The 12,293-nt window shown below is 35.6% G+C and overlaps 1 protein-coding gene across 10 annotated transcripts in view; it reads left to right on the top strand.

Moving 5' to 3' along the window:
- Nucleotides 1-12,293, top strand: part of LOC128208118 (uncharacterized) — a 45,469-nt gene that overhangs the window by 22,716 nt on the left and 10,460 nt on the right. For 7 of the 10 annotated variants that reach the window (XM_052911470.1, XM_052911469.1, XM_052911468.1 and 4 more), the window contains 3 exons: nucleotides 6,658-6,847; nucleotides 9,715-9,888; nucleotides 11,303-11,490. In XM_052911470.1, coding sequence (XP_052767430.1) covers nucleotides 6,658-6,847; nucleotides 9,715-9,888; nucleotides 11,303-11,490 — 552 coding nt within the window. Of the gene's footprint in view, nucleotides 1-1,991; nucleotides 2,627-6,657; nucleotides 6,848-9,115; nucleotides 9,390-9,714; nucleotides 9,889-11,302; nucleotides 11,491-12,293 lie in introns of those variants that run through there. The other 3 variants (XM_052911473.1, XM_052911475.1, XM_052911476.1) reach the window with 3 other exon arrangements.

Here is a 12,293-nt window from a genome sequence, read left to right on the forward strand (position 1 = left end):
GTGTATTAAGAATTTCTTTGTGCCGGTATCTGCAAGACACATTTTTTGTCAAGCTGTAGGTTAGACTGCACACAATTTAGATGAATTAAAGAAATGGTGTAAGCTGACCTCATGGGGAGAGCTGACAATGTGCTTCAGTAGAACTTCAAGGGATTAAACAAGATGGCATTGTTGTATTTTTTGGTGAATGCCTCTTTCAGGATTCATTTTACAAGACTTTAGTGTATAAATCATAGAAATGAAGGGTGAGTAGTTGGCGAGCTCCATAAAGGCAGTTGTCATGTAATTGTTGCAACAACCTTTGCAAAGTGGTGGAGGAAACTCAATCTTTTGAAAGCAATTATGCAAACTCAAGATCTTTTTAAAATCCAATAAGTTTCCCCATGTTGAGGTTTCAATCTTGTGCAGGCCCTGGACTGCATTTGTGACATGAATATTACACTTAAGATTTAAGATAATGGCAACAAGTTCAAAAAGTTGTAACAATATACAAAGCTTCCAAATAATAAGGCGATTATTGAAATGTAGGTTAGTGTGCTGATCATTTTTCAGCCTTTTAAGGGTGCAAAGATTTGACAGCAAAGATACCATTGTTATATATTGTTTGCATTGAACCTTGGAACTGACAACCTGCTGACATAGTAAAGAAATTCAAATGGATTTTTGTTCCAGCAGCACCTGAAGTTCCTAAATGTGTTGTATTCCAAGACAAAAGTTACTTCAGTCATCAAACGAGACTGGCAAGACTGTTTTTCATCTGAACATACTTTTACATTGTCAATAACAAAAAATCTTGATGGTAAAGATGACCAACCAAGTACAAGTAATCGGTAAAATGCGGTAAAATGAGAAAAGATCAAATTGTTGGCCGAGCATGTCATCCTTAAATAGTTGCATCAGCTTACTATTGGATTGATTATCTTCTAAGTACAATTGACCAGTAGTTCTTTCCTGCTACAAGAGAAGTAATCAAAGCTGTTAGATGTGCAATGCCATCCTTCGACAGGTGCAACAGATCATAATACCTATGTCATCTAAATACACATCATTCCTTCTTTTAAATACATATAATTCCTAATTCTCGACTATGACAGAGGAAACTCTTGGAATAGTATGCCTTCTTTCTAAAGATGTATCTGACAGCATCATAATATGTACACTGCAACATATGTACACTACAGTGCAAAAGTTAAGAATGATATTTTGCATCAACTCAGAATTAATTCAAACCTGCTTGCTATGAACTATTTTGGGGATAGCTTCCTTTGTTTGCTCCTCACTGGCCCCTTAATTTGAAAGGTGTTTATGTTCAGTAACCATGTCATTTAGAATATTTCATTAATATTAATTATCACTCAAAATAACAACTGTGAAATAATGTAACACAGCTGAAATGTCAGATTGTTTTTCTTTCCACTGCATTCATGAAATGTTTCAGAAATATAATTGAGTATGCAATATATGTCAGTTGCTTCATATTTATGAGCTGATTTGCATAGGAACTGTTAAGTTGATGCCAAAGTAACTGTCGTACTACTGCAGGTACAGTAACCTTTCTTTGTTCGCCAGACAGGTTTCTTTATCTATTTCATTGATGAATCATCTTCAGCGACGACATTTTGATTCAATATTAATGTAACCGAATAAGCCACTTTATCGTGCACTATTTGGGGGATTTTGTTAAGATGTTTAGTAGCCTCTTTAATAGCTCTTAAATACCTTTCATAGGCGAATAACTCTAGGATCGGTTTATTGGTAAAGACAGTCATTTTAAACTCATCGGCTTTAATATAACTGAGTGTGAATGTGGGGAAATTGATTTACATCTTTGCCTGCAGAAATAATTATTGCCAGACTTATTGTTTATTATCAGCAAGCCTGGATAGCTATTGGGAGCTTTACAGGGTCCTAAACCCACCCACTTGTTATTATAGAATTTCTCAACTTATGAATGAGTGATCATATTGTTCCTATTGTAGACACAATAACAATGAGTTCCACTAGATACTGCATTATGAATATCAAGAAGACAGACTGTGAGCTCAGTTTTCAGTCCGAACTGGGAGCCTCACAATTTGGGTTTTTTCCTTGATGAACACAGCTGTGTTTAGTTAGGGTTTAACGATGTTTGAAGACCTATTTGGGTATCGAAAGCGCAGGAGAGTTTATAGTATAATTAAACAAAATTCAGTCTGTCATGCAACCAGGTGGTTTTTATTAAAGAAAGTTTTTTGTTGGGTAATTGTTATAATATAGCAGAAAGAAAATAAGATAGACAGATAAGACTGCCAAGTGATAAAAAGATAACTTTCAGAGCGGATTAAACATTATCGTTTTGTTGTATTGGTTCATTATAAAGCAAACTGCAAGGCTTAAAGTAAAGAGGGCTTGGTGATTGAAGAATCTAGATAAAGTGAGCTATTAAATACTTGAGGTAGTAAACGTGAGTGACATTGTCAGTCCATGAAAAACACTCACCAAGAACAGTCGTAATACATTTATTCTTACAATGGAGATCCCGCGATATATATTTTGTGAGTTTTGTGATTCGGATTTTACTTTCGAGTGAAGTTGATTTGATTATGGCCAAAATGAGGAGTGTTCAAGTCGACGTTATTAGGAAGTGGTAAGTTTTTTTCTGCAACTTGGATGCATACCTTTGTTTACTTTCTAGTGGTTTACCTAGTGTACACATATGTAAATATTTTCACAGGATGGTCTGATATAGCATGTCTTCAAAATACTTGGAAAGTGATTTTTGCCCAATAAAATGTTTGAAATCAATAAAGGTGTGTGGTAATTGATTTGCTTAACAGTAACAGTTGGCTATGGCAAAAACTATTGGTATTTAGTTTGAATTCCTGCGGTAATTTGAGTAATAGTACTTATATATAGTTCTGTGTAAAATCAGTTGTTGGGTAATTAGTTAATTATGAAGTGAAATATTTTTTGCTAATACATAATTTCCCCTATGTGTAGTTTTTTCCTTCAATTTCTTTGCACTGCAAATTTATAGGTTCTTATATTCTTTCAAGAAATGTTACTCGCTTGTTACTGTTTGCTATAATTACTATTGGCAGCCTGTTGTTGATTACTGGATTATTTGGGTATTAAGTAATTACCCTGACTTGTGGCTGTATTTTATGTAATAAAGGATCCTGCTGGTGTAATTATCTCCGGCCATAAAACAATTATCAGAGTCTTCCTTGTTCCAGATTGAAGCCGTAAGGCTTCTACTAGGTAATAATGACTCTTATGACTATAATAATTATGTTCTTTAATTGGAAAATTATTCATTCTTTTCTGTAAATCCTATTTCAGTTTCTATTGAGTGTTCTGAGTAATTTACACTCCTTATAATAATTAAGGGTACTTTATTCTGCACAAAAAACATCTCTGCATTTGAGATTGTGGTTTGCCATGATGTGTCTAATCTCGGCAATTCTTGGCAGCTTGTAGAAAATTACACTTGATGATCTTTGCTATTTGTCGGTTTCTTAATCCCTTGTTAAATATAGCCCTATTGTTAATATAACTTTAATGATTTTGTATATAAATTGATTGTAACCCAGCCAAATATTTTAACAAAGAGGGATACAGTGTGATGAGGTTCAATATGAGGTATCAAGTCCTCAGTGTTCAGGACAAAGCCGGCAGGACAAAGCCGCGTAACATCCAGATAGATCATGTCAACGAAGTGGACTGGTGCAGATTAAGCACTGCTGGGACTCAGAAACCATGTTTATCTGCCTTCTGCACTTAAGTTCAAGTCACCCGAAAATCTTTTCAAGCTTTTTGTGTACCATTTTCTTTGGTTGGTAATGAGATGAACCCTTGGTTTCTTGTTATTCAGATTTATGTTGATACAAACAATGGACATAATTACCTTCCTGTCTAATGGGATTTCTGGAAAATGTCACAATCGATATGTCATTTGGTAGGAACATAATCTGAATTGCTATTGACAGTAGACATTGCTTGACCACAGGCAGTGATAGCAACTATCCTTATAAACCACCAACAGAGCATTGATGCAGATAAAAGGCTAATAATATCAAGTGTGTTTCTGTTATATGGAACTTCATTCCAAAATAGCTTTTTCATTATAATGTTATAGCAGTTTGCAGGCAAATTGTTGACAACATGAGAGTCTCTAATTCCTTCAAGTACTTCACACAATGTGACTTGTTAGAAATGATTGTAGGACAGGTTTTGAAAATTGATACCTTGATAATTAATAGCCTTACTTTCTGATGGTCCCTGTAGTAATGGGACAGTTGCTTCAACTGTTTGACAGTTTACTCTATATCACTGAGTATTTCTTTGTATAGGATTGTGTATCACTTGTTTGACGTATTTTGGTCTTTGATGGCGATAGGGAGAAGAAAACACTTCATAATTGTGGAAATTAGGGTCGCCAAATGAAGGACCCGCAAATGTCATTTTTGTGCCGTCACACGCTCTGACTATTGTTTGCCGCACTTCATAACTGGCAGCAACCGCCGCTAAACTTGACCTATCTAATTGAAATGTCAGTTTTGTTTGATCTGGCTAGAATATAAACAAGTGGGAAAGTTTGTCAAAAAGGAATTACTTAACTTGTAAATAACTTATTGTACTGATTAAGTGACTATTGTAATGCGTTCAATGACTTTTCCACAACAGTTGAAGTTTGTACTCTCAAGTACAAAGATGAAAAGACTGACTTGAGAAACCATACGTAGTATTAGGCTCACTGTTCAAGGGTATTCACATTCATACTGCTATTAGAATTTCCGGCCATGATTGGAAGAGCCAGCATGGTAATTGAGTTGTGCTGACAGACTGGGATAGGTATGAGCCAACAGAGGCTAGGTAATAGGTCAGTGACTCCCCGCACTCCCACCAGTCTGTCAGCGCTGGACGCCTGTGGCACATAATGAGACCTTCCTGCCTCTTATAGCCTCTTCAAGATGGGAGATTTAAGTGTCTGTCACCTGTTCTCTGTCACATTGTTATTAGCCACCATTATTTGAAAAGTACAAACTCATTATAAGTGAATATGACACACACTTCTTTGAAGCCATTTAATCATTTTCGCTTATAAGGTGAATGTCCTATAGAGTCTTAAGGAACGTACATGTACCTAGAAACTGCTGACATATGTATCAATGGTTTCCATTTATCTTGGAGAAACCAATAAAACGCATTAAAGGCACCAATATGTTATCCCCCTGCAGACAGTAATGAGCCACCATTGATATTGGCAGCATGCATTTGTCAGGAGTGGACATTTATGGGCAATAGCCAGTACACCATTATAGACAGGTGATAGAAGCAGGCAGCAGACAGAATACATCACTTAGCAAGCATGTGTCAGCAATCTATGGTCAGTTGTTCCTTTCGTCAGAGGTTTTCAACAAGTTCTTATAATTTTGGGTTGTCTTGTCGATGAGAATAAGTGGACATCTGGTTAGAGACCTTGTTTTAACATTTATGTTGCTTATAATTGATATTCATGAGAAACTGAGCACTTATGATGAAATGGTAACTTACATTTATAATTATAACTTATAAGTCCCATTACTCTCGCTACGGTATGTATTCATTTATATCCCTTGATTATCTGAGAAAGAGAGGAGTGTTTGCACCCACCTGATGTGTTGAAATTTTGCTCTTTGAAAATGTTGATTGTAATTAAAAAGGAAAGAAGTGACAATGTTTTACCTACTTTCTCAGTTGTCAGCACGCCATATCTTGGTAGATCAGCAATGTCTGGCCATGATTGATGGTGCTGAAAAGGCTGGCCGGCTGATTGACTCAACCTTGTTCAGATGCTTATTTCTGCTGGGGGGAAATGATAAATCTGACTTTATCAATCTATAGACATGTTCTTGGAAAGTTTTCTGTCCAGTTATTGGAACATTTCTTCATGTGATGAAGAAATATTTTTTTGACATGTTACAGTTCCTTATTTCTTGCAAAAGAGTAATCAGAATTTCAGAATGTTGCGTATAAGTCCTCGTGACAAGCTGTCTGCTGCAGGCTCATGTTATTGACAAATTTCCGATCTTGACCGCTCCTCAACAAATTATATTACATTTTGTTGCTGGCGAGATGGCCAGTCAGAGATTGTAATTGCAGCCAATCGTGTTGGAGCAATTCTGCAGCAATCTTCACAGAATATTGCCTAATCAGGTTTTACTAAACTCTAGTGAAGGTCAAATGTTTCATGTTTCTCCGTGCTGAATGGTTCTTTTTTTTAAGCATTAATAATTAATTGCTGAATGAATACCATTGACAACAGGAATATTAGCCGTAAAAGAGTAAATATTGCACAGATTATTTATTGGATCTTTTTTGCATATGTTGACTGGTTAGTAATAACATTTGTCATCAAAAAATTGTTATTTGTGGTTTTATTGTTGCCTTTGTTATGTTTGTTCAATTGGAGTGATAGATTGAGTAATCCATCACGTTCTTCTTCCATGTCTCTGTACAGACATGGGTTGTGGTTGACCAAACATACAGTTTTAGGCAAGTGGTTGGAAGTTTGTGACAGTTTTTCAGCAGATTTCGTACTCATTCTTTATTTATATTTAAAGTTTCATGCATATATGGATATTCCTTTATCAAGAGATTATTTCTCATACCAGCCATGTTGTTTGTGTGTTGCAGTAAGAAGCCAGTTGGTTGTGAGAGCGGGTCAGCGTTTGGAGGCAGTAGCACAAGCGGCACGTTGACGTCAACAGACAGTAACGTGAGCAATCGGGAAGGTGGCGGCGGCACTCTTACCTCCACCGACAGCGGAGCTAGTCTACGACAACAACAACAACATTTTGATTTGTTTCCACTCCCTCAGTCCAGGGTAAGTGGCTATTGTACATACTAGATAGTTGGTGGTTTAAACAACTGTTATTTTTAGCTTGATTGTAGTGAAGGCTGATACCTTATTAATTAATGTTGGATACTATTTCCTTGGTAGAAACCAGTACTTGTGTCCGTTATAAGAGGCCATGATAGAGTGCCTTTGTTTGGGTTTGAACCACCGACCTCTTGAGTGTGAGGCATATATTATCCTATTAGACCATCTCATCTTGATGGCTGATGCCCTTTTTTCAAATGCAGTTGTCTTTGGTTAGCAGGTTTTGCAAAAATGTGGGAGTTTGTGAGTTTGCTGAAAGGATTAGGATAAAGAGCCATTGAAAATTGAAATTATCTTTATTCTTTGATTCAAATATGCTTAAAAGCATAATACTAGATAGTAAGTATCATGACCAATTGACCCAGATTTTTCAAAGGGTCTTTTACTGAACTGTCAACTACAAATGACTGGGCCATTCATTTTCTGTTTTAATATTGATTTAGTAATCAGTTTCTAAAATTCATTTTTCTGGTACACATTGTCCTGGTAGGACAAAGTTGTTCTGAAAACCTCATTCTGACCCTGTTGAAAGTTGTTCACATTGCGCTAACAAAGGCTTTCATTGGCAGTCTGAATCACAGAAAATACTGGCCGAGATGGAACAGAAACTCTAGCTTCTCAAGTGCCATCACACTTGAAGCACTGGGTGTTAGCGGACTTGTGTTTTTCTCTATTCACTTGTTGATACTTGTTGTTTTAATCCTGTGTGTATCATATTCATGTCTCTGTGTCAGAAGGAGTCAAGTGTTCAGGCTGACGGTGACTAAGGCTGTCTTGAAACAATGGCGCGCATGGTCCCTCATTGTCACACAGCTGTTTACTGGTGATTGGATCTGGCCTGTCAGCCTGAACTTACAGATACCTATCAATCGGTTAATGACTCTTTTTAGCCATATTCCAAACCGTGACAATATAATGTTTGCCTTTTGTTGGGAGGTCTGAGATAGTGTATAACTCTGTATTCATAATGTCAGATGTAAGGAAGATCAACATTAGGATATCTCTATGCAAAATTGGGCCAATTTTAGAAATGTGACTGGTGTGTATTTTGTGATAGGAAGTTAATGTGGCAGTTGTATCTGGTGAAAGAGTCAGTGGCCATTCAGCTAATCAGACTGACCTTTGGTGACTCCAGCCATAGTCAAGTATCCCTAGAGAGATGACCAAGGCCACTTGAGGACAGCGGGCAATAAAACATAGGGTGCCTTTATCACTGCTTCTTAGATAACTGTCCAACACTTCTTTAAAAAAACTTGAAAATATAACAGACTGATGGTTTTCTGAATTGCTGACATTGCTGTCAGCAGCTCTGACATCCACTCTGGTCCATGTCATGTAATACTGAAGTTTTCGTATAGTCAGAATAGGACACCACTTGTCTGGCTTTACATTTTGAATGACAGTTTATTTTCTGCTCAACTTGGCACTTGAATTCTAAGCCTTCATCCAGGTACTTGATAAAATCAGACATGTAATTATAATTGAATTAGAATTCATACACTAGGTTAGCTGTACATTTTTATTAACAAGAGTCTATGATCCCAGGTTAATCATAAATATTTGTGAAAAGGCTCAAAAAAGGTACTCTAAGGCTAAGTGAAAGGCTTTATTTAACATTTCTGAATAACAGCTGCTCAAGTAGCAGTGAAATTTGAAACAGTTTTTGTAATGAACCATAAAATTTAGAAGAAATCATGGATATTAATTTTATGCTTACATTCAAGAGCAGTTATTGATAATCATAAATCATAGTGATCATAAATCATGTGAAGACATTTTGAGCTTTTGGGTGCTTGAGGTTTTAACATTTCCCTAAAGGGGGTCTTAAAGCTGCCACAGATGAACAAAGCATCAACCAGTATGTGCTTGGAACCTAAATAAGGGATTACGTTATGCATTTCGGGATTGCGTAATAATTCAAAGTAAAAAAAAAAATCAACAAAATTGTATGTCTCCAAAAACCTGTTTGATATACATTTGAGTTTGCTTTATATCTTTTAGATAGAAAAGAAAGATAATGAGGAAAATAGTAAAATAGATCATTATGTAATGCTACAATATTTTCCTTAAATAGTTCTGACTGTTTAACAATTTTTAGATTCTGCACAAAAGAGGTGTATTTTTGTGTGAGCCTACAATGGTTTGTGGTGAAAAACACACCTTAGCAGGTTATACATTGTCAGTGATTCAAGTTGTAGTAACCCAGTCCTGATCTGTTGAAAATCCGGGATTATTTAGTCAGTTGGGAGTCATTTGAAATAAGGATTAAGTTTCAAAGTGTCAGACTTTTATACATGAATATATAACTACTTAACGGATATTAATCACTGAATTATCAGTCACAGACGATCTTTAATCTAGCTCTTGATCAGTAAGTCAAGAAATTGGATTTACATTTCATTAGTGATATTTAATTATGTATTCAAAATTAATGTGACAAGTTTAAACGCTTAAAGGGCGATTAATTTGTTGAATGGCTCTAGAGGTAAGTATCTTAAGAAACTTTACAATCTGTTCCATAACATTGAGTATAAGTACAACTATAAATTGGTGTTAATATGTGGTAACTAATAATTTTGTTTACCATTTCATAAATGAATTTCTGCTGCATCAGAGGGCAATATATCAAGCAAAGACTCACTGACCATAATAAGATAATGCTAATAAAAACCTTTCACTAGTGGGGCTCACACTCACCCAAGCCCAACCAGGGGCACTCAAAGAGACACCATTATTGTTTTTTACAAAGTAAGGTGACTTCAATAAACAATTGTAAACTTTGCTAATGATGTACTATCATCATGTTTCAGGTCGTGGAGGGGGGTGCGAGTGATCGACAACAGAGCCCAAGTCAGTCGACATCTGGCTCTGACCTGCGCCAGATTTCCGTGCTAGAGCGTCTCTCCAAGACACACTCAATATGGTTACTTCCCCAAGTTGGCCGCTCCGGGGCAGTCCACCTTCTCAAGAACAGGGATGTTGGGGTAGGTAGAATGATCCATCTTGGAGGGAAAAATTGTGCCTTTTTGGGGAGGGGATGTAGGATTGGGGATTTGCAGACTAGTCCATCTTTGTGGTAGAAGGAGCAGTTTGTGAGTTTAGGTTGGTAAATGGGATGGTTAAAGTATAATAGAACCACATCTATTTCAAATGGTTTGTGGTTGGTGTTCAATAGATAGCTGGCTAGACCTTTTTGGGGGATGAGAAAAGTAAGTAACTACAGAGGTTAGATGCTTCTTCTTTTTTAACTTTATACATTTTCTTAATCAAACCAGAAAAAATGTTTCTCTCTTAACTAATCGACAGGAAATTTTCTTTAAGAACATAAGCCACAATAAATTCAATATTCTGATTTTCACAGGTTCTTGTTAAATGTATATTTCAATCAAGACCTGAATGTTCTCATCTTAATAAATATTGTATATTATATTACATTGAGCAACTTAGATAATTCTGTGATTGATGTAAAAAGAATGCAACAAAACAGTCTGACATGGTAACACATTACATCAAATGCTGATCTCTAACTTATGTCAAATTCGGATAACATTGATAATGATTGAAGTACTTTTTTCTTTTAAATTTTTGAAAGATCATCCTAGATTTAATAACTTCTTTCTGTTTTTGTTCATAAGAAATTGAACAGGTTTTTAATCTTTATTATGTCACAGGCTCACTTCTGATATGAACATTATTATGAAGTGATCAAGATTAAGGCTTGTTCACAATAATTTATGAAACTTAAGTTTTATCGATTATAAAATCTTGTTTGTTTAATTGGTAAATGCTATAAATTGACCTTATTGAATCTTTTTAAAACACTTTAGAATAAATTGCTATTATGTGAAAAGTAGAGGTAAATACTTTAAGCACGCAAATCTATTTGGGTTAATAAATCAAGCACACCCTTCATGTTTGTGAAATTGTGACAACAAATACAAGTTATAATTAATTATGTTTGTTTTGTGATAGTTCTCATGGGGCAATCTTTCATATAGCAAATTACTGTAATATGCCAAAAAAAGTTTTAAATAAAACATTGATTATTGGCAAGAAAAGAATAGCTTTCAGTAATGATTGATTGTGCTATTAAAAATCTGTATTTAAATGTAAATTTTTGTCCACATTGTACAACTTATTAATTATTGCTGAATGGGATTTCTATGTTTTTGTTGAAAGAAATTTTCTAATCTTTAAATGCATTTTGTAGTTGTAAAGAATAAGAGATGTAATTGTACTTGGTATATCCCCCACCTTTGTCACCGAGGGCTTACTATGCCAGTTTCTTATTTTGGAAAAAATGAATATCTTATGAATAGTGTCAACAAAATTGTAATTGCTACAAGAGAATATACATGTTATTTTCTATCCTAATGAAATTCTTTAATTTCTGTTCAGATTTTCATTGTTCGTCGGTCGAGCCAGGAGGAGGTGATGGCATTATCGGTGCAGTTCCCGGACCATTCCGGTTCCCCAAACATAGACCATTATCTAATTGTGCCCACACCTGGAGGGTACCATCTGCGGGGCTCCACCCGACTCTTTCCTGCCATACCAAACCTGCTTGCATACTTCTGCGAACAAAAGTAAGTATTTTTGACCGAAAGTACGGTAAAATAATTGATAAATGAAGAAATTCACTGAAAAAACAAACTATATGATTATGTTTTTCTCTAATGACCTCTATACACAGATTGTTTGATAGTGTACAAAATCATAGCAATAAAACTTCAACTGCAACACATAGCCAAGAATTAATGTTGATTGTGAATACACTGCCTTGCCCTTACAATACCCTTATAATTATGGTTGTGTTTTAAAGCAATGGGGAAAATTCTTCCGAGTTTTTGACTGGTTTTAATATCTTTACACCAGCTGGCAGCATCACTTCAGGTTTATAGGTTATAGTGCACATTGAGACAGATCAAGTGCATGTGAAAGTACTAGTGCACGTGAAACTGTCATCGTTTTTTAATGAGATTATGACCCTCTCATCATTAGAAGATGTTGCAAGTATACTAATATGGGTATTTAAGTGTTACATTATCCATAAAGAGCTTCCAGGTTTAGTGTATGGTAACCTGATGTAAGCTTAGGTTTAGTGTAAGGTAACCTGATATAGACCAATATCACCTGGGCAGGTGTTGTATCGGCACTGAGGCTAATTTATACTGGCAACAGTCTCATGCATTATGAATTGTCATGAAATTAAGGCAAGCAGATTAGTTTAACATAACAGAAAGTGATAAAACAGTGCTGACATTGATAAATTGAAAACTAAACAATCTTGATAATTTAACAAGTGGTTTATTACCAAGATAAACATAGGGGATGTTTTTGTCACTGGCCTCAGTCTGACCAGCAGTTATCAGAGTAAACATCCCTGTTT

Source organism: Mya arenaria, chromosome 11 (assembly GCF_026914265.1).
Source record: "Mya arenaria isolate MELC-2E11 chromosome 11, ASM2691426v1".
NCBI classification, from domain to species: domain Eukaryota; kingdom Metazoa; phylum Mollusca; class Bivalvia; order Myida; family Myidae; genus Mya; species Mya arenaria.